The sequence below is a fragment of the Antechinus flavipes genome, chromosome 2, assembly GCF_016432865.1.
Source record: "Antechinus flavipes isolate AdamAnt ecotype Samford, QLD, Australia chromosome 2, AdamAnt_v2, whole genome shotgun sequence".
Classification (NCBI taxonomy): domain Eukaryota; kingdom Metazoa; phylum Chordata; class Mammalia; order Dasyuromorphia; family Dasyuridae; genus Antechinus; species Antechinus flavipes.
The window spans coordinates 467,656,226-467,679,047 of NC_067399.1; the positions used below are offsets into that span (position 1 = coordinate 467,656,226).

Sequence of the window (22,822 nt, forward strand, 5' to 3'; positions counted from 1 at the left end):
TCCTCTTCAGCATTTGTCATTTCTCTTTTACATCATGTTAATCAATCTTGTAGGTGTCAGGTGATACTGTTATGCCAGTTCTCTTTTATTGTCCTGACTCAGTTTCCCTAATTATCCTGACCCAATCCTGACTCAGTTTCTCTAATTGTTCTGCTTCAGTTTATAATTATCAGTTCCAAAACTTCCCTTCTTCATCAGAATATTTGATAAGGATAAAAAGATCTTATGTTTTAGAATATCAGAATGCTTCTCCCCATCCCAAGATATCAGAATTTAAGATAACATCTTATCAAGATGCCTCTCCCCATGTCCGGGGTTCCTCCCCCCATTAGGCCATCCGTCTCTGGAGTCTCCCATCCTATCAGAATCACGTTCCTGCTCTCAGCACCCTGATTCCGCCCCTGCCTCATTCTACCCCCTGAGTCTGAGAGTGTATGTGTGTGTGTGTGTGTATATATATATATATATATATGTGTGTGTGTGTGTGTGTATATATATATATATATGTGTGTGTGTGTATATATATATATATATATATATGTATGTATGTGTGTGTGTGTATATATGTGTATATATATATATATACACACACTCATTGAGAACTCATATTGTTTGCTGGATTCTTGGAGAAGGTAGTCTCATTCAACCCTAGGACCAAACCATGGATCCATTTGGTCCCTGTAAATCTTTCCCATTTAATAAATTATTAAATATTCTCTAATCTCTATCTTGACTCAGTTTCTTTGGCAATACAATAACTCAGAATTATTTTAATTGGCATTTTTGTAATTGTTATTAGTTAGAGGATTTTTTCATATGATTATTAATGGCTTTGTTCTTTTACTCTTGTCTGTTCTTATCCTTTGACCATTTATTAACTTTGGAATGGCTCCTGTTTTTATAAATTTGTCTCAATTCTCTATATACCTGAGAAATAAGACATTTATCAAAGAATGCTACAATTTTTTCCTTCAGTTTTCTATTTTTTTTTTGTGTGTGGGGGGATATTTTCTTTTTTTTGTAGACTTTTATCTTCAAAATATTTACAAAGATAATTTTCAACATTCACCCTTTTATCTTCTTTCTAAATCCGATTTTTCTTGTGTAGCAAGACAATTGTATAAATATGTATACATATATTGTATTTAACATATACTTTAACATATTTAACATGTATTGGACTATCTGCCGTCTAGGGAAAGGGGTGGAGAGAAGAAGGGGAAAAGTTGGAACAGAAGTTTTTGCAAAGGTCAATGTTGAACAATTACCCATGCACATGTTTTGTCAATAAAAAGCTATAATGATAAAAAAAAAAAAAATGAAGAGGAGGAAAAAAACAAATACTTTTTTAGGAGTTAGGAGACAGAATTAAGATAATATTCTTACCCTTTCTAGCTTTCAATCTCTCAAGATGGGATATTTTACACATACTAGTATGCAATAAGAATATTGAATAACTAGCATTCAGAGCATAATATAAGAGCGCAAGAGGTATAAGGTGTTATGAAAGGTCTGAGGAATAAAAGTGATTCCTGACTAAAGGGATGAAGGAAATAAGTGTTAAAAGAAGACTTAAGTTTTCCTGATTATAGGTCCATGTCTTTTCATTAAACCATATTTCTTCTGTCTCTTGAACAAAGTTTGGCTTTTGGATGAAAGATTGTTTCTCTTCCTATGCCAATACCATTAAAGTCCCATCTTGTTAGCTGTCAAATATAGGTATGCCCTTTTACTATTCAATATCATCCCATTAGAGACAAAGGACAAGAACAAACATTGTTGTAAAGGGAGATCTACTTACAATTCTAGTTATATCAATTACCAAAGCGCTCAGTTTCAGATAGGTTTGAGCAAAAGAATTCTTTCTTCCTTGAATAATCAATGGGTTCTGTCATTCACTGATTAAGTGATCTTAGGGAAATCACTCTGTCTTTTTGAGCCTCAGTTTCCTCTTCATTGCTCTAAAAAGTAACATTACAGCTCTAGTATTGTATGTTCTAATTCCTACCATTCTATGTTCCTAGGTCTTTATGTCCAGCTAACTTAATTCTAGATTAATTTTGTTTTTTAATGAATACTTACTATGTTCTGTTGCATCTCTGTGTTACTAGAAATCTTCTACTTTAAGAAGAAGTATAGACAGGACTGACATTCTGGGCCTGGAATCAGGAATACCTGAATTCAAGTCTGGCCTCGGACACAGCTAGGCAATCCTCTGTTAAGTGCTTAGTATAGCATCTTGTACAAGTGCTATAAATGCTTGTTTTCTTCTTTTCCTCTCCCTACCCCACCAAAGAATTACTGGAAGCTAGATCAGCTTTCTTACCAATGCATTTCTTTATGAGTTTGATTTCGTTTATGGATGGCATCTCCATTTATGATATCTCTATTACTATTAGTGAGTACTCCTCCAAAATCATATGGACCTATAAAAAGAAAGGGAAGGAAATGTGATATTAATTGGAATATTATTGTTTCTTAGGTTCAAACAAAATAGTAACAAAGAAATATATATTCTCATCAGGAGAGAAAAAGAAGTACACATTTTCTAATACATAACATAATGTGATTACTAAACAATTCCATGTAGTGTGTATCTCAACATTATAAAAGGTTTTTTGCAATTTTTTTTTATAAAATAGGGCATAATGAGAAACAATAAAAACTTAGTATATGACATTACTGTGAATATAAATAGTGATGGAGAACTTGAGTCATTATAATTAAAACTCCAAGAGAAAAAAAAACCCTAACATTTTATATGAAAATTAAAATCAATATATAAATTTTATGTAAAATAACTGAAGAATTGAAATTTTCCTGTATGACCTCTTATAAAAAGCCATGGAAAATTTTACCTATTTTTAGATTTACTCTAAGAATAAATATTGCCAAAGTATTTTAGAAGTTTGGGAATTCTCATAATGATACATAATTCAATATAAAGAAAACAGCAACAAATTCTAGTACTATGTCAAGTGTCTTATTAAGTTAAGCATGACATAGTACATAGAGAGCCAGATGCAAAACAAGAAGAATCCATATTCAAGTCCTATGTGTATGACCTTGAGCAAATCACTTAATCTGTCAAGATTGTGGACCAATGCTGTCAAAGTCAAATTCTGCAGGCCATATAATGACTTACAAAACCACAAAATAACATCATCTATGTTGTACTGTATTTTTATTTATTTTGCTAATTTGCTAATAAATATTTTCTAATTACATTTTAATTTGATTTGGGCCTCACAAGCTGTGAGTTTGAGACCTCTGTTGTAGGAAATTCTCTATCACTCTATGTTGCAGATTTACATTTGTAAAGGAAATTTCCTCACCCAGAATTATCAATGAAATCTGTAGTTCCTATTATCTACCCATTTTTGAATTGGTACTTTAACATTTTGAAGTATTATTTTTCAAACAAACTATACTACCTCAAGGCAATGTGGCTTACGAGAAAATGTGCTATTCAAACTGGCTCTGATACTTTCAAGCCATGTGACTTTGGGCACATCACTTCCCCATTTTAGGCCTCAATTTTCTCATTTAAAAATGGCGATGATCATATTTTTATGCTTTATCTTACAGGGTTGTTCTTTTAAAAATGCTTTATAAATCATCATTATTTTTGTTATTCTACATATTCTAAGAAGTCTGTATGATCAGAGGAAATCTTTTAACACATTGAAGGATTAGAGGAAACAAATGAGTAAAAATTAAAGGAAAAAATCAAGCTAGATCTGTCATCAGTACAGGGAGGGAGTAACCAACCCAATAAAAACAAGGCTCCACAAAAGAACCTATAAATTCACCATTAGGTAGTTTTAATGTAATAAAGCATACTTCTGAAGTTACCTTCCAGAATGATTTAGCTATTGTGAAGCATGACTGAAAATATGGTTGTTTCATTATAAAAAGGAAAAAAATAAGCAAATTATAAAGGTTCAATATTCTAAGAATTAATGTTTTACAAATCACACACTAGGCAAAATATAGAGTCCAGGTCACTTATCCAGAGGCTTTCAAAAGTAAAAATAAGCAGAATCTACTTCTTCAATGAAAGATTCACTTCAAACTTCCAGTCTTAAGACTAAAGAGGCAAATAGGGAGGAACCCAAAGTCAAATTGGCTAGACTAGATAGGAAACAAACCAGCATACAATGATGCAAAATAAGACGTGCAATATCATATTGTATTTTTCTTCCCCTCTGCTGCCTCCAAACTTCCCTCAAATCACTGGAACAAAAAACTAGAGAGATTTTTTTTTTTATTTTAAATATTTTAAGAGGGACTATGAGTCATGCAAGGAAGAAAAGAAGAGCATGCTTCATTATAAAGGAATGCAAGTTTCAAAAAAGAAATGAGTTTTTAAAAAGAGGAAGGAAATGAAATAGAATTTCTTTATAACAAAGAAACTATTTTAATTACTTAAATCAACTTATTTATATATTCTGACCATTCTACTTGTGTCAGAGAGTTTTCAGTTTTATCAGCAGCACCCTAATATGCAACTTGGTTTAAAAAAAAAGAGAGAGAGAAATGTAAAGAAGTACAGAATCAACAAAATCATGACAAGGGCTTGAACTTTCACAGTAATAAAAGTATAATGATTTCCACAAAGATTCTCAGCCACACTGCAGCCACAGACCCAACCATTTAATCAACTAGAAGCTCAGGGAACATGATTATGAAGGAGAGAATCATGTTATGAAGTCGAGATCAACAAGTTAAATGAGCTTTTGAGGATCTTCAACAGTATTCAGCGGGCTTTAGGCAAAAGCTGAAGTTTTCTCTTAATGTGTAATCAATAGGCTCACAAAAACAGAATTTAAGCTAGACTACACTTTAGAGATAACAATCTTATCCAAGTTCATTTTATAGAAGGAACCTGAGGCCCAGGAAGGTAAAGAAACTAGATGGTCACAGCTAGAAAGAATAGAGCATGAATTCAAATCTATAGGTCTTTGGACTCAAATCTAGAACTCTTTTATGTGATTAATAGGTATCTATGTATACTACTTAAGGAAATAAAATTAGCTGGGAATCTATAGGAGCATTACATTCAAAAGAAACTGGAACTGAAAATGGCCTCTTAAGAAAGGAGCTTTGAGACAGTCAGGAGGCCACAGGCCATCATCTTGCAGAATATAAAGAGAATTCAAGCCCTGCTCATGACAGGGAGCATTCCTTTATTATACCTTCACTATCAGAACGACCTGTGGGAAAAACTCCAGTGGCTGACAGGTAAATCAGGAGCACACTGTTGGCTGGCAGCTCCTGGAATTTAAGACACATATATAAAACAATAAACAAGGAGAAATGCACTTAAAAAAAAAAACAAATTGTGACTTATTAAAGAGCAATAAATTCCGCTAACACAATGTGGTGATAACCAGAGCAGAAATTTTAGTTTTGTTGGCTTAATCACAGAATACTAGACGTGCAAGAGATTTAGCAACTATCTAGTCCAAGCCCCTCATTTTATAAATAAGAAAACTGAGGGTCAGAAAACTAATTAAATCATACAACTACTAAACAGCAGAGCTAGATTCACACACACATTTTCTAGCTCAGGTCTAATGGCCTTATCACAAGCCCACACTTCTACTCAGTGATATCTACTTCTTCCATAATTGTCTACACAGCAAAAATAAAAAAGCTAACCATTACTCAGAGTGTGTGTGTGTGTGTGTGTGTGTGTGTGTGTGATCATAACTTATAAAGATTGTCTTTAGACACTAACATCTGAGTAATGAGTATTTTTTACATACCTAAATTCAGATTTGTAGGCAGCTGGGTGATGCCAGGGACAAAGCTCTGAGGGTGGAGTCAGGAAGACCAGAAAGACTTAACTTTCTGAATTCAAATCCAGCCTCAGATATTTATTAGCTGTGTACCCAGGGCAATTCATTTAACTCTATTTGCCTCAGTTTCCTCATCTGTAAAATGAGCTGGAGAAGGAAATAGCAAACCCCTCCAGTACTTTGTCAAAAAAAATTCTAAATAGGGTCACAAAGAGTAGAACATGACTGAAAAACTACTAAACAACAAATTCAGATTCAGGGCTAGAAGTAGATAAAGGAGGAGCCTAAGGCACAAGTAGAAAGGAGGAGTGCAAGGGGGTACAATTTTTAAGATGCAGATTTTTATAATTGCACAAATGTTCAAGTGGATACTAATACATACATCCTTTTCAAAAGTAAAGGGGTATAACACTCAAGATTTTCTTAAGTTGCAAAAATATTTTGTTCCTAAAATAGAGAATATATCTTAACTATTGCGCTAAAAGAAATTCTCTTCCCAGGCCTCTAAATTAGGGGTGGAGGAAAAAAAAAAACTGAGATCTTTAATCTCCCAAGCTGTTAAAATGAAGCAAAAATATATTTAGGATGCTTCTTGACAGGTGACAAATATACATGACAAGATACCGTTTTGCTTGATGAGGTGTCAGCAATAATTATTATGCCTGCAGTATTGGGGGTACGTACACTTATGATAAGCACAGTGGTAACTCATCATAACTTTGTTGAAAAAACATATTCATTAAGTTTCTCAGGAAAATACACATCACAAGCTCTTTCTATACTACATAATGATACTTAGGAGACTTATTTTCCAAGTTCTAAAGTAGGTATTTCATTTGAATATGGCTCATCAAATTTGTCACTGGCATATTTAATATGTTTCTTTTAGGACCCAATTTCTCCCTAAGCACTAGGAAACATAATCATACAAACCTTAAAAGAAGCTGCTAAAAATGTATATAGCTGGCTAAAGGTTGGTTTGTACAGCAAATATTTATGAGGGTTTTCTCGCCGGGCAGGTTTGTCAGCAGATTCCTGTAATCACACAAAATAAAAAAATAAATAACTCTAGTTTATTTTAATGGACAATTTTAATTTTTTTTCATGGAACAAATATGTCCTAGTACACTAAATAACAAAGGCCATTTTACTGGATCTATATACTCATGTTGTCCATGAAAGAAAAACTTTTATGGTGTATGGCCTTTCACAAAAGACCTCCTCTGATATATGAATATGGTATAAAAGTGAATCTAGTTCTTGAAGGCTACTTCTAATAGAGTTTAGTTCTGACATTTCTAGCTGATTACAAATTCAGGGAGGAATTAAGGGTCATTTAAAGATGAGCCTAGCCCAATATAAAGAGTATCATTACCAGAATACAGGCCACTTATTGGAACTTATTCTGATCACAATAAAAATAAGGAAAACTATACAAGTACTAGAGGAATTGCAATCTATATCCGTTAAAGAAACAGCCACAGTAATGAAAACCTGGATCTTCTGAAGAATTATTTTATTGTACACTAATTCTTGAGTTATAAGAAACAAAGATTTCCTTCTATACACAGTACAAGCAGCTCAAACTATAAAAACTACAGAAAACTGTCACCTGCATTCCAGGTTTGTTCATCTGTGAAGCTAAATTCATTGGCTCTCGTTCTAAGGCCTGCAACATCCGGAACATGTCAACAGTTAGTTCACTGAACTTCACCTACAAAAGAAATAGAACAAAATATTAATGTATTAGTCAAGGAAAAGATATAGTCTTAAACAAAGCTCAGTAAAATAAAGATCTTAATTATAGATGTTAACAAGGGCTACTGTCAACTTACTTAACGTCATTTTCTTAAATTCCCTTAACTATGAAGAAACCACCAAAGTAATCACGAAAGCAAATCAATGTTGCTTCATCAGACACTGTGTTAAGCACTGACTATATAAAAAAAGGTAAGCAGTTAATGTTCTCAAGAAACTCATAGTATAATGGGAAAGACAATGTGCAAACAATCATGTTCAAACAAACTAAATATAATTTGAATTGGAAATAATCAACAAGGGTAAGGCATTAGAATTAAGAGAAATTGATAATGTCAGTGGGATTTTAACTGAGACTTGAAGGAAGCTAGAGGATAGAAATAAATAGGGAAACAGTTCTGAGTGGAGCAGAGAAAAGAGAAACAATCCCTGAAAGTGACTGAAGTGGGGGATGGAGGAAAAGGAAAAGAAGGAACAAACATAGTAGAGTAGAGGAAGCTGGCCTCTCCCGACATTCCTTTCCAAACAACTTTAAAATAATGCTTCAAATTGAATTTCTGGAATGGTAAAGCCAACAAAAATTTGGGATAAGACTTTTTTCCCAGTCTAAGGTAATTTAAAAGATTGGAAGGAGAGGTCTGTGACACTGGGTTGGGGACTGGCCTAGAGCACATATCATGGCAACACCAGCAGCAATTTTAGGAGTTCTCAGCCCAGAGATGTTAAGGGGAATGGAACACTGTTTAGAAGGAAATTACAAGGGAGCCCTGTGCAAGCGCTGAGCACAGAACAGAGCACTGTAAGGCAACTCTATTCTACATAAACACTCCCAAATTACATTTCCAAGGTAAAGAGAAGGTGACAAGGGATTAAGGGACTTGAGCACTAGTACTGTGGCTACAGGAAATCTGAGACCCTTTCTAAGTAAAAACTATAGTACATAACTGGAGAGCTGTGACCTCTCCAAATCATATCACTATAGAAGCACTGAAAACTTCCAAAACATAACTTGCTCTGAAAGCAGCATACCAAAAAAGTCTGAATCTTGGGATAATGCTCAATTCTCCCATTCAAATAAACAGATTTCAACTAAAGCATAAAATTCAAAATAAGAAAATCTGGAAAAATGAGCAACCTATCAAAAAAAGAACCCGACTGTAAAAAACTACCATAGTGACAGCAAAGATCTAGATATAAACTCAAGAGGAGACAATGATATCAAAACAGCTATAAGTAAAGTCTCAAAGAAAAAAACGCAAATTGAATACAAGTCCAACAAAAATTCCTGAAAGAGCTAAAAAATTATTCTAAAACTCAAATAAGTGGCAGAGGAAAAACTTGGAATAAAAGAGTTATGCAAGAAAATTTTTTAAAAAATAAGTGTAGTGAAAGAGGCACAAAAAAAATTAACAAAATAACTCCTTAAAAACAGAATTAGCCAAATGATAAAAGAGGCACAAAACTTTACAGATGAAAAGAACTTAAAAAGAAGAACTGAACAAGTATAAAAAGAAATACAAAAGTTCAACAAAGTAATTTCTTACAAATTAGAATTGGGCAAGTAAAAGATAATGATTACATGAGATATGAAGAAATAATAAAATAAAGACATAAGAATAGAAAAAATAAAAGAAAATATGAAACGCCTTATTGGGAAAATAAGAGACACAGAAAATATTTAAAGAGAAATAATTTAAGAATGATATCTTTAATCCATGATCAACAGCTGAGTCATCATATTTCAAGAAATTATAAAGAAAAACTGCCCAGATATTCAAGTACCAGTATGTAAAATAGAAATAGAAAAAAAAATCTCACCTATCACCTTCTGAAAGAACCCCACCTCCCCTCCCCTGCAAAAGAAACCCTCCCAGGAATATTATCACTAAATCTCAAAGCTCCCAGATCAAGGAGAAAACATTACATGAAGCCAAAGAGAAACAATTCAAATATTGGAGAATCACAGTCAGTATCACACAAGATTTCGCCACTGTGAAGTTAAAGAAGTACAGGGCTTGGAATATGATATTCCAGAAAGTAAAGGAGCTAGGATTACAATGAAGAATAACTTACTCAGAAAAACTAAGTATATGCATCTTTCGGAAGTGAGAATGAACATTTGATGAAATGGAGGTTTTTCAAGCATTCCTTATGAAAAGACAGCAATGAATAGAACATCTGACTTTTAAATACAAGATTTAAGAGAAGCAACAAAAGTTAAATATGAAAGAGCAATCATGAGGGACTCAATACAACCAAACTGTTTACATTTCTACATGGTAAGATACATATTAACTTCTAAAAACTTTATCATTATTATGGTAGTTAGAACGACTCTATAGAGACAGAGGGCATGGGAGTGAATTGATTATGGTAGGATAAGCTAAAAAAAATTTTAACTGGTAAGAAAAAAGGATGCAGTGAAAGAAGAGGGAAGATAAAAAAATGGGCAAAATTATTTCATACAAAGGAAAAGCTTTTATATTAGAGGGAGAAAAGAGACAGGGGGGCAGATTTTAAAGGGAAATTGGGAGCCAAAGTGTACATTTTAGTTTGTTTGTTTGTTTTTTGCATGTGAAAAATGCCCCTGCCTGCTGTTGGCAAATTCAGAATATCAAAAATAAGGTTTTAATTATTTTTTAAAAAATAGAGTCAGGAAATGGCATGTCATTAAAGGAAGATCAAGCAGGTCAGTGACATTAGATCAAAGAGTATATGAAGGGGGTAAAGAATAAGGCTGAAAAGTAAAGGGACTGAATGTGAGAGAGGATTTTATACTTAATCTTGGAAGTGATGGGCAGTCTAGAATTTATCAAAGAGAGCAGTGACATGGTCAGATCTGTAAGAAAACCACTCTGACAGCTGAATAGAAGATGGATTGAAGTAGGAAAAAACCTATAGCAGACAGACAACCAGCTTGTTTAATGAGGCAATGAAGGCCTATACCATTGTGATGGCAAGGTGAGAAAAGAGAAGTGGACCTAAGCAGAGATGTTGCAAAGATAAAATTGACAAGTTTGGCAAGATTGAATATGGAGTAGGATAAGTCAAGAGTCAAGGGGCTGCTAGATAGCACAGTGGATAGAGTACTGGTCCTAAAGTTCAGGGAGACCTGAGTTCAAATGTGACCTCAGACACTTAACATTTACTAGCTTTGTGACCCTAGGCAAGTCACTTAACCCCCAATGCCTAGGCCCCCTTCCAAAAAAGAGTAAAAGATCACACCAAAACTGTAAATAAGAGAAATTGGGAGAGTGGTGATGCTTTTAACAGCAGTAGTAAAAAAGTTAGAAATAGGGAAGGATTTGGAGAGAAATAAAATTAGTTCAATTTTGAACTTGTTGATTTTTAAGATGTCTAAGAGATATCCAAGTAGAGGCAGTTGGAAATCCAAATCTAGAGATCAGCAAAGAGGTTAGGGCAGAATAAGAAGATAAGAAGATGATAAGATATCTCAACAAAGAGATAATAATCCAATCCATGGAAGCTGAGAAGATCAAGTAACATAGCAGAGAGGAAGAAGAGAAGACCATCCAAGAGAATCCTGTAAGAAATCTGTCATTATTGAACATACCTGGATGAAAGTCCAGTAAAGGAGACTGGAGGGAGATTAGCTAGGTAATATGTGAATCAAATTGATTCCATCTTGTGAAACTAACTCCAATTTGAAATTAAAGTTTCATTTTCCTGTAAATTCCATCTGCTTGCAAATCATAAGAATTGTGATATCTTGTGTCATATTCCAGAAAAGTCTACCTGCTCAGTCTGCTTTCAACAGATTACCTAATCTTGTTTTTTAATGTACACAAATTTGTCTCCCCCATATTTATGATTCACTGTGAAGCTAGGGACCTGCTTCCAATTTGTTATGCAATTGAAATGTATTGCTTAATAAACCAGAATACTTGGGACCTCAAACTTTTGTTTCCTCGGTTACTTCGGATTTCACCCACCATGGTTTTAGGTGCAGCCAACTAGGGTTGAAAAACAGGACCCCAATCACTAGGAAATAGTTTCAGAAAAACTCCCTAGAACTGCTCTAGATGTCCAACTTTTCCTCTCCCCTTCCTCAATTTTATTTTTTCCAACTTAAATTAAATCTCATTGTTTGCTAAGGAAGGCAAACACCATACATTATTTCCTGGGGAAGACTGAGAAAGCTCCTATCTCACTGGGAAAGCTAAGCTCCCATACTCCTGGGGAAGCTTAATTCCAATCTTCTAGGGAGATAAAATAGCTCTGAAAACTCCCTTTAAGGAACTAAAAGTAAGATTTTTCAGTGTGGGAAAATTTTCTTTAGGGAAATAAGCAAGGAAAACTCCACACAATTGGGGAAGTTCTCTTAAAGAAATTGTGGGATCCAGGAGTAACATCCCGGTAAAAAGCCCCCTGGAAAAATGTCTTTTGGCTTGAGACCAGAAAAAGAGTGTACTTTTAATTTGATATCACACTTAGGGAAATTCCTATACAGGAGTGGAAGGATTTATTTTAAAAAAAATAAGAACTCTTAGATTATGCCAAAAATTATAAAAATCCAAATCAATCAAAAAATTGACCTGAAAAAGGGACTTTTAATTGCAAATTGCAGCAAATTAAAGTTTTGAGATTAGATTTTCAGTAGAAGATAAGGAGGCTTGCAGGTATGGGTTTGTCTCATCATTTTGACTATTTTTATGTTTTAGTAAAATGCTTAGAAAACTCGTCTTCTGTTGTGTTCACTGTGGCTTGTAAATTCTGTTACCTTGAAAGATTTCTGAGGGGAAAAAGGCAAGCAGAAGACAAAGACTATAGTTATAAACCTAAGACTTTAAAATGTTGGAGAAGATAATGAAGTTTTATACCTGAACCATTTCTGCGAACTTTCTGTAATCTGATACTAAGCTCTTTGACCCAATAAGCAAGACCTACTCTCAGTCTAGGCTTTCAGCAGGAAGTTAAAACAAATAAACAAAAAACCTGACAAGATACTTTGTCATTTCAGCCCTAGCTAAGTTGAAGTTATAGAAACTAAAGGATAAAACAAGGAAAACTTTTTTCTACTTTGTACAAATTTTTGGCATTATAAATGATTGGATGGAATAATTTTACTGTAAATTACAGTAACTGCTTAAAAATATCTTAGTAACTTTTGATTAGGGAGACTGAATATTAGTCATTTTAAGATTGTAGAGGCAAACTACTAGGACTTTAGGTAATTCCAGAAACACATTCCATTTTCTTTGTCTTATCTGATGAGGTACTTAGCAGAATCAGGTCAACATATGCTGAAATATCTTATAATGAGTTCTGCAGTACTGTTTGGTACAATGTGTTAAGGAAAAATAAGAATAAGACTTTGAGAGTAAAAGTTACAGGGACATCATTCTTCCCTATAAACTTAAAGCAAGATCACCAGAGTAAACTAGAAAGAAAGAAACTGTTATGCCACAGTTCTCTTTTATTGTCCTGACTCAGTTTCTCTGCTTCTCAGTCCTGCAAAACCTTCCTTCCCTCTTTATCAGAATATCTGATAAGGATAAAACATCTTATGTTTTAGAATATCAGAATGCCTCTCCCTATCCCAAGGTACTAGAATGTCATATACCATCTTATCAAGATGCCTCTCCCCATTTCTGGGGTCTCTCCCCCTATTATGTCATCCCATCTCTGGTGGCTTGCCTCATCCTGTCAGAGTCCCGTTCCTGCTCTCAGCACCCTGACTCTGCCCCTGCCTCACTCTACCTGTCTGAGTCTGAGCCAAGTGTATATAGGTCATTAAGAACTCTCATTGTTTGCTGGATTCTTGGAGACAACGTCTCATTCAGCCCTGGGACCAAACCATAGATCCATTTGGTCCCAGTAACTCTTTCCATTTAATAAATTATTAAATTGTTCTCTAATCTCTATCCTCCCTCAGTTTCTCCAGCATTACAAAACCATGAATTAATAAGCTCTTAGAAATCTCAAAAAGTAAGAGTATTGAAATTAATCAGGGGTTATTCAAAAATTTGTAATAACTTACAATGAAGAAATACAATAAATAAAGATTTTGGGTTATGATTAGGAAATATCATACTCTGCCACTGAAATATTATTTAAGAAGCAAATCCTCCATCTGTAGAATCTTTAGAGCTCCACAAGGATGTCACTTGGAATCTTTCCCTATCTTTCATCTGCAGTTGAAACTGAAAAGAAAAAAAACCCTCATAAAATATTGGGGGTGGGGGTGAATTAGATTATAAACATATTGATTTGGCTTTTCAGCTAATATTTGAAAGAAAATTTTAAAATTATGGAAAGGTGAAAGTGCTATCAAAAGCCTTTGGAAATGAGCTCATTGTTAATATGCTAGGCTCTAAATTTTAAAATGCAGGTACCAGTAGCCCTATGAAATTGAAGTTTTGATTTTATGGTTGTAAAGTCATGTTTGATTTTTCTGAGTTTTGTCCTGTGACTAAATTATGATGTGGTGAAATATATTCTCCTGTTAATTGTGGCATCAAATGCAAAAAAAAAAAAAAAAAAAAAAAAAAAAGCTGGAAAATACAGGAAAACCTGAATTACGCTCTGGTCTCAAGCATTAATTGTATGATTTTAAGTAAGTTTCCTTATCTCGTTTATCTCTATAAAAAGGAAAACAATGATGTTACTCATTTCCCAGGATTATTGTAATGATCAAATATAATGATTGCAAAGTGTTTCACACAGTGCCTAATGTATGGTAAATACTACATATTATGTAGAATATTCTTTTTTTTTTTAATTTTATTTAATAATAACTTTATATTGACAAAATCCATGCCAGGGTAATTTTTTTTACAACATTATCCCTTGCACTCGTTTCTGTTCCGATTTTTCCCCTTCCTCCCTCCACCCTCTCCCCTAGATGGATATGTTGCAGTATATCCTAGATACAATATATGTTTGCAGAACCAAATGGTTCTCTTGTTGCACAGGGAGAATTGGATCCAGAAGGTAAAAATAACCCGGGAAGAAAAACAAAGATGCAGATAGTTCACATTCGTTTCCCAGTGTTCTTTCTTTGGGTGTAGCTGCTTCTGTCCATCATTTATCAATTGAAACTCAGTTAGGTCTCTTTGTTAAAGAAGTCCACTTCCATCAGAATACATCCTCATACAATATCGTTGTCGAAGTGTACAATGATCTCCTGGTTCTGCTCATTTCACTTAGCATCAGTTCATGTAAGTCTCGCCAAGCCTCTCTGTATTCATCCTGCTGGTCATTTCTTATAGAACAATAATATTCCATAAAATTCATATACCACAATTTACCCAGCCATTCTCCAATTGATGGGCATCCATTCAATTTCCAGTTTCTAGCTACTACAAACAGGGCTGCCACAAACATTTTGGCACATTATGTAGAATATTCTATAGTGTATCTTACATGTGGTTAGTATAGAATGTCAAACGTGGTAAAATGAATAATTTTCTATTTGCAATTTGGAAATGCATTCAACTAAAGTGATGCCATCTGTCTTATATTTTGATATTTAGAAAACCATTGTATCAGAAATGCTGTTAAAAAGAAAACTTTTTAAATCTACAGGTTGTTAAACTACAAATTGATAGGTTAAAAGAATGTGATTAAAATCAATATTTGAAAATTTAAATATTTAATGGAGTATAATTTCAGAGCAGATAATAATTTAATAATTACAATAATCATATATTTACTGTTTGGAGAAAAAAACTGCACAGACCATTTAAGATATCCTTATATATGAGGGCCCTTAGATTTTGTATTCAGGTGTCATAAGATATTATTAGCCTTATTGAATTAATACTATAAAATCTAAAGTACTAAAGTCTGAGAACCTAGAACTGAAAAACCAAATCCCCTCTCCTACTACTTGTCAAATGGCAAAAAGGAAAGGAGGAGGACTTACAATTTTACCAGAATAAAGAGTTAGTTTTCAACTGAAAATTTTTGGCTAGCTCTTATAAAAATTATCAAAATGTATGGAATAAAAATATAACTTCAATACATGAATAAGAATCAAGTATCAGGTATTCAATATATGTCTGAAACCCCAGAGTTGGATATTTTTAATTTATAAGTACAAGATAAATGAAATGTAACTGTTAGTGAAACATGAAAAAATTAATATTATTCAAGTCCTAATCTGTGATTAGTGAAATTTTGCTACTTCAGTTAAAAACTTTGAAAACTGTAATTTTAATAGTTATTTTTAGTTTTGATTACAGGGATTATCATGAAAACAAGAAAAGAAAAATTACACATGATACAGTCTGAGAAGTGGATGTTTATGGAATTCTGTCCCTAGGAAAAGTTGAGAGGACAACCTTGATATGACCTAAGGTAGGATCCTCAGTTTCTTCATTGTGCTATTTAATTTCTTAACAGAAAATTTCCCTACCTGATAAATCCTTAGCCTGATTTTCTGATACCTTGTGAACAATGTGGAGTCTTATTACAAGCTGACTGATAGATTATGACGCATGCCTAGAATCAAACAGGGATAAGAGTTGTTCCCCTGTTATGGTGTATGTCAGGTAAGTCTGTGCCCTGGAGGGGACAAGTCTTGACATTTTTTCCTTTTATTTAAAACTTAAATAAAAAATAGAAAAAGAAAAAATTGTCATATGCAAAGAAGAATGAGAGGATTCAAAATATGAAACAATAAATTTCCATTTCAGGAAAACATATATAATAAATACTATACATTATATTCATAACTGTCTATCTTTTCCTTGCTTCATTGTAGGTTTTCTTTTGTTCTCTGCTGTGTACTTTTTATTCTTTTTTTTCCCCATTTCCTCCCTTTCATCCCCCTCAAGAAGGCTATTATTAAGCAGATATATTTATATCCACATATATACATATACAAGGACATGTATAATTACATACATATATACATTCATATACATCTATGTATTACTATGTGTGTTTGTCCTGTTTCTCTGAAGTTGTATCAAAATCATCTTTCTTAAGTCCAAGTTTTTCCACAATTTTCTAAAATCACCAAGTCATCATTTCCTACACCAAAACAATATTCCAACTTTATACTATCTAGTTCTTTTAAATAGTCTAAAACAATATTAATATAGCTAACATGTGATGTAATTTCGCTACTTTTCTCTTTTGATTAAATCTATTTTAACTTTATCTGAGATCAATTACTCCCCGGTTTTTTTTCTAATAAATTCTTCACCTAATCATTATTATTATATTTATATGTATCTCTTGTTTCCTACCACTGCTGACTATTTCTAGTTTCTACCCTACCTTGATATTAAACTTAACCTCTTCCTCTTTAATCTCTGCCCTACTCTCTTACTCGCTCTTAATACCATTCCCACTAGTCTATATACCTTATGCCATTCTTTATATACCCCTCTTACTTTATTCCCTCCCCCATATTTCTTAGTGAATTTAGAAGACTTTTACATCTTAAATATATATATATGTATATATGTATATGTATATGTATTGCTCCCTCTTTAACTAATTCCTAATATGAGTAGAATCCCAGAACTACCAGTCCTCCTCCCTTACTGAATTCCTCTGTGGCAATTCTTGTTCTCATACCTCATTTGTATACCCTAATTAATCTTTTTACTTTTTCCTACATTGGTTTGGCTTTTCAAAATCATATCATATTCATTTATATCCCAATCTTTCTTTTCAACTACCTGTTTACTATGACAATTTTAGACACAAGTTTATTACATTTCCATATAATAAATCTGTCCTTGAGTCTCTTCGTACTCGGATCTTATACATCAAATCTTCTATTAAGTTCAATTCAAGTCTTTTTGCAACAAAATTCTGCGAGTCTGGCCAAATTGCATCAAATCTTGTTATAGGCAGATTTTTAACAGAATTACTAATAGCTAGTAGACAAAGAGAGAATGATGATAAATGAGACAGTGGAGATAATAGAAGGGACAATTTATGGGAGAAGAGGTGATGGAAAGGAATCACCTGTATATTTAGAAGTATTTCCCTTGGCAAGGAGAAGAATCATCTCTTCATGCAAAATAGGGGCAAAGGAGGAGACAATGAAAGAAGACATCTGGGTGATGAGTGATTAGGAGAAAGAGAGAAGAGGGAGTTTTTAAAGGATAGCCTCAAATTTTTTTCTTTTTGTATTTGATTTATTTATTTAATATTTTTCTTCAGAATCATTTAAAATAATTTTTTACATGTTTTAAAATTTTTGAGTTCTAGGTTCTCTCCTTTATCCTCACTCATAATTAAAACACTATATATGAAGTTATACAAAACATTTCTGTAAAAGTCATGTTGTGAAAAAAAAAATCCCCACACTCATGAAAATGAAAACTCTCAAGAAAAATAAAATTTTTTAAAAAGAAAATGCTCCAATCTGTATTCAGACACAATCAGTCCCTTCTCTGGGTATGAAGGGATTTTTTATTCTTAAGCCCTTCAGATATCCACAAATTGTAGATCACTGTATTGCTGATAACAGTGAATTCATTTACAGCTGGTTATCCCAGAACATTGCTATTGCTTTGTAAACAGTCCATTTCACTTTGCTTGAGTACATGGAGGACTTTCCAATTTTTTGTTTTTGTTTTTTGTTTTTTCTGAGAGCATCCTGTTCATCATTTCCCAGAGAACAATAATATTCTATCATAAACACATCACTTTATTGAGCCATTATCCAATTTTTCAATTTCCAGTTTTTTTGCCCTGAGAAGAGATCTGCTATGAATATTTTTTTGGTACATATAGGTCACTTTCCTTTCCTTTCTTTTTTTTTTTTTTTTTTAAACTTTTTGGGTATTTATGCCTAATGGTACTGTTGTGAGATCAAAGGATATACATGAATTTATAGCCCTTTGGTAACAGATTATGTCTTTTGATCATTTATCTTTTGGGGCATAGCTCTTATTTTTTAGTTCGGATTTTTTTTTTTTTTTTTTGAGATACAACTGGGGTTAAGTGACTTGCCAGGATCACACAGCTAGTAAATGTTAATAGTAAGATATATGAGGCAGAATTTGAACTTAGATCTTCCTAACTTCAGGGCTGGTACTTTATCCACTGCACCATCTAGCTGCCCCTATGGCTCTTTTTATAAATTTGACTCTGTTTCCTCTATGTTTGAGAAATGACAGCCACAATTTTTCAGTGAAATATGAGGCAAATGTCTTCACTGAGAAAATTAGGGAAAAGGAAACAGTGGGAGTTTGAGGAGGAATGAAAAGGTTTAGAAGAATTGCTGTATTGAGTGTGAAAATGAGTTATTTGGAGAGATGTAAAAGGGTTGTCTTATAAATATGAAAACCCAATTGAAGTTGTTCAACAGAAACTTGTGGAGGAAGGATCCTGTCAGCATGGTTTTATGACTATGTCAGCATATTCAAAGCATAAAAGGCTGAAGTGTGTACTGGAAAGAAGTCCATATATCCTGGTCATTACTTACAACGGGAAGTGATTTTGAGTCACTTTCTGGACTTCAATTTTCTTCTTTGTAAAAAGGAAGAAGTTGTACTGGCATCATAGAAGCAAGAATTAGAAGGTACTTTCAAGATCATATAACTTCTTAGTATCCAGCTCAATGATTTACTACTTCCAAAGGACAACATTAAAATTTTTCATTCTGTACCACATTTCCCCCCACTTAGCTAGAAAATGGGATAAAATTATCTCCATAAAGAAAATAGGGGCAGTTATATGCTGCAGTAGATACAGCACTGGTCCTGGAATCAGGAGGACCTGAGTTCAAATTCAGCCTCAGACATTTAACACTCACTAACTGTGTGACTCTGGGTAAGCTACTTAATCTCAATTTTGAAAGAAAGGGAGGGGAGGAGAAAAAAAGAGGAGGGAGAGGAAAGAAGGGAGAGAAAGTGATAACAGAAGGGAAAAGGGAAAGAGGGGAAGAAAGGGGAAGGAAATAATTGCAAAACCTAAATAGCAACATAGCCTTGAAGTACAAAATTCATTTTCTTAAACAATTTTTTAAAATAAATCTAATTTTTCCCCAAAAAGCTATAATAGTCAAAAGGTACAAAATGCTAAGGAACTAATATAACACTTTAATAGATATAAATGAAATAATTATTCCAAGAGTGGCTATTAGGGTTGTGCTTATTGATGGGGATCTATTCCATACTACCTAATAAATCTAAAAAATCTCTCTAGTTATTTCTAATTTATCACTGAACTGAACTAAAAACTCCATGAGGACAAGGATCATATTTTTAATCATGCCATGTAACTTTCTAAATTCTTGACAAAGTATTCGGCCAACACAAGACATTTAACATTTGCTTTTGAAACCTCATTATATTCTTCAAGAAAATGTGGCAAATGCATTAGGAAAATACTATTAATAATCCCACTTTGACAAATTTCCTATTTTTCTAGGTAAAATTTAAACATTACACAGTAATTCTTTACCTGATTATTACAGTTGCCAATAATGAGTGCATCAGCCAGAGTCAACTGTCCTACGATCATTCCTTGCTCCAATAAGGGGGCCCCTGCTTCAGCCAATCGGTTAGATGTGATAACAATGGTATTGTCATCATTTAAAACCATGACTGGATCTGCCTAGAAAAGAACCAGTCACAAATTAATTATACAAAAATGCTTACAAAGAAAAAGACTTTCAGATGTCAACCATTTTTGGTACAAAGATATACATATATACCCACTCTATACAGTAAAAATGTGTCCTCACACAAACGCATCAATAGTTTGATAAAAAACAACTAAGTAAGCCAACCTCAATAAAAGCTGCAACCTCCTGAAGTACCAAGTTCCATTCCACCTGATCTTCAGTATTAAAGCGATGAGTGTAATCTTCAATTTCATCTGACAGTTCCTGATTTTAAAAATCCACAAAGATAGATTTTAGACAATTCAACTAATGGTATGTAGACATTTAAATATCATTAATACCTGACAGAATAGAACTGACAAATGTAGGAAATCTTTTGAAAGTCTGAAAATACTGTCATCACAGAATCTCTTTAAATACAGCCTGAATAACTATATCCTAGGAATATTATAGATAGAATTCCTACTCTAATACTGTTTGAACTAGATGAACTCATAAGATCTTTTCCACCTCTATGAACTCAATTCTAATATTCTATGATAAATCTACTGCAAAACTTCCAACTAGAAGAGAAAGAATGGAATGTAAACATGCATTGGAGGCCAAACTAGAATTATGGCATTGTTCATTCATGAGTAATTGTTATATCTAGCAGTTCAGATGCCAACTCTTGCATAAAACTTTTTCTCACTATTTAAATTAGAATATAAATAAAAGGAAAGGTCCAAACAAAATAACAGAAAGAAAAAATAAGAGAATCTTTTTAGGTGGGGGTGGAGGGAATGAAAGAGTAAGGGAATCAGGGAAGGATTTATGGAAAAAGTAACACATGAGATAGATATTTTAAAAAGTAAAGATTTTAAAAGACATGAAATGGGAAGGGAGTGGAGGTAGTATTCTCCAGGAATATCTGTATATAAGTACAAGCATGGAAAGAGGACAGGATAAAGCAAGTAAATAATGGTTAAGGTAGGCTAACTGAAACACAGAGTCAATGAAGAGTGATAAAGAGATAAATTTGGAAAAGGAGATAAGAGTCATATGGTGAAGAGCTCTAAAAGCCAGGCTAATACTTAATTTTTTTATTTTTCCTTGAGATATCATTGACTTTTCTTTAATAAGTTTTTTATTTTTCAAAATACATGTAAAGATAGTTTTCAACATTCACCCTTGCAAAACCTTGTGTTCCAAATTTTTTCTCTCTCTCATTCTACCGCAAGCAATCCAATATAGGTCAAACATATATTATTGACTTTTGCTATTTGTCAGTAAAGAATTAACCCAAGTAGCAAAATTAACTGAGACTATACACGTCATTTTAAACTTCAATTTGATACCCCTAAAATCATCTCCGTCATGTAGTAGTACTTAGGATAGAAGTACCAGGTTAAAGTCTTCGCTAAAATTTTGTCATTTTAGGGGGCTTTCACTTATTTTGAATGGTCTAGAGATGAGCAGTTACTGCAGACAAAAGAAATTTAGTGGGAAGAGTACTAGACATGGAATAAGGAGACCTGGTCCAAGTTTCAACAGGGCTAATCATTAAGTGAATGACCTTGAACAAATCACTTTATTTCTTTGTTGTTGTTGTTTTTGCTGAGGCAATTGGGGTCAAGTGACTTGTTCCGGGTTACACAGCTAGGAAGTGTTAAGTAAGGCCAAATTTGAACGCAGGTCTTCCTGACTTCAAGGGCTGTTGCTCTATCCACTGCACTACCTAGGTGACCCCAAATCACTTTAATTCTTTAAGACTGTTCCTTCATCTTTAAAATATGTAAAATACTACTTGTACTACCTGTTTCACAAGTTTGTTGGCAGACTATATAAAGTGATGGGCATGGAGCTCTCTATAAACCCTAAAGTATTATGTGAATATAAGCCATTATTATTACTTATTTCAAGTATCAATAATTTTAATGGAATGATTATTATCAGCAACAATGCAGAAAGCAATTCTCATTATTAATAATAATAGTACTTACTACTTTCTTTAAAGCTCCATGATTTCATCTCTGTATGGGTGTGCCTCTACTAATTCAGTAGCAACTATTATTACTAAAGATTACTAAAAATATAATTCAAGTATGAGAGTATTAATATTATTTCACAATAACAGATACAATGGTAATAATGAGATTTGAACTTCCTCATTGTTCCAATTTCCACATACCTTGACCAGATCCTTAACAACATCCATTTTATTGAGGAGAAGGCAAACCACTATAAATCTTGCATAGTACCGTAGTTTCTTAACCACCAATTCGGGTCTGTGGCAGGAAAAGATAAAATCATGCTATCATTTAAAAAATATTACATATTTAACTATCTCTATTTTCCATGGCATTTCATAAGTCATTGTATTACAAGATGTTAGATCCTAAGATGAGACAGTTTTCCCCAAACATTCTCTTTCTGTATTATATTTGTAACAATATTTGATCTCAGAAAAGAAGGTGGTAGCCTCATATTCTGTCAGTGCTAATAGCACAGGCAGATCTTGAAATAGTTATTCTATGACCATAAAAGGAAAGAGAAGTATCTATCATGACTTATTTGCCATGAGAGGTTCATATTAGATATCAAAAATCTCCCAAACCTGAAGCAAGCTTCAAATTAGCATCTAGTTCTGAAGAGTGAAGAAAGAAGTGTTATAGGAGACAAGGAAAGAAAAGAAAAAAAAAAAAGAAAGGTAAGATGGATT

The 22,822-nt window shown here is 33.3% G+C and overlaps 1 protein-coding gene across 2 annotated transcripts in view; it reads right to left on the minus strand.

Moving 5' to 3' along the window:
* SCAI (suppressor of cancer cell invasion) overlaps nt 1-22,822 on the minus strand; it is a 227,936-nt gene that overhangs the window by 52,673 nt on the left and 152,441 nt on the right. For both annotated transcript variants that reach the window (XM_051979634.1, XM_051979635.1), the window contains 7 exons: nt 22,292-22,388; nt 20,287-20,385; nt 19,959-20,111; nt 7,417-7,518; nt 6,738-6,839; nt 5,199-5,277; nt 2,327-2,426 (listed from right to left, as the gene is read on the minus strand). In XM_051979634.1, coding sequence (XP_051835594.1) covers nt 2,327-2,426; nt 5,199-5,277; nt 6,738-6,839; nt 7,417-7,518; nt 19,959-20,111; nt 20,287-20,385; nt 22,292-22,388 — 732 coding nt within the window. The remainder of the gene's footprint in view (nt 1-2,326; nt 2,427-5,198; nt 5,278-6,737; nt 6,840-7,416; nt 7,519-19,958; nt 20,112-20,286; nt 20,386-22,291; nt 22,389-22,822) is intronic.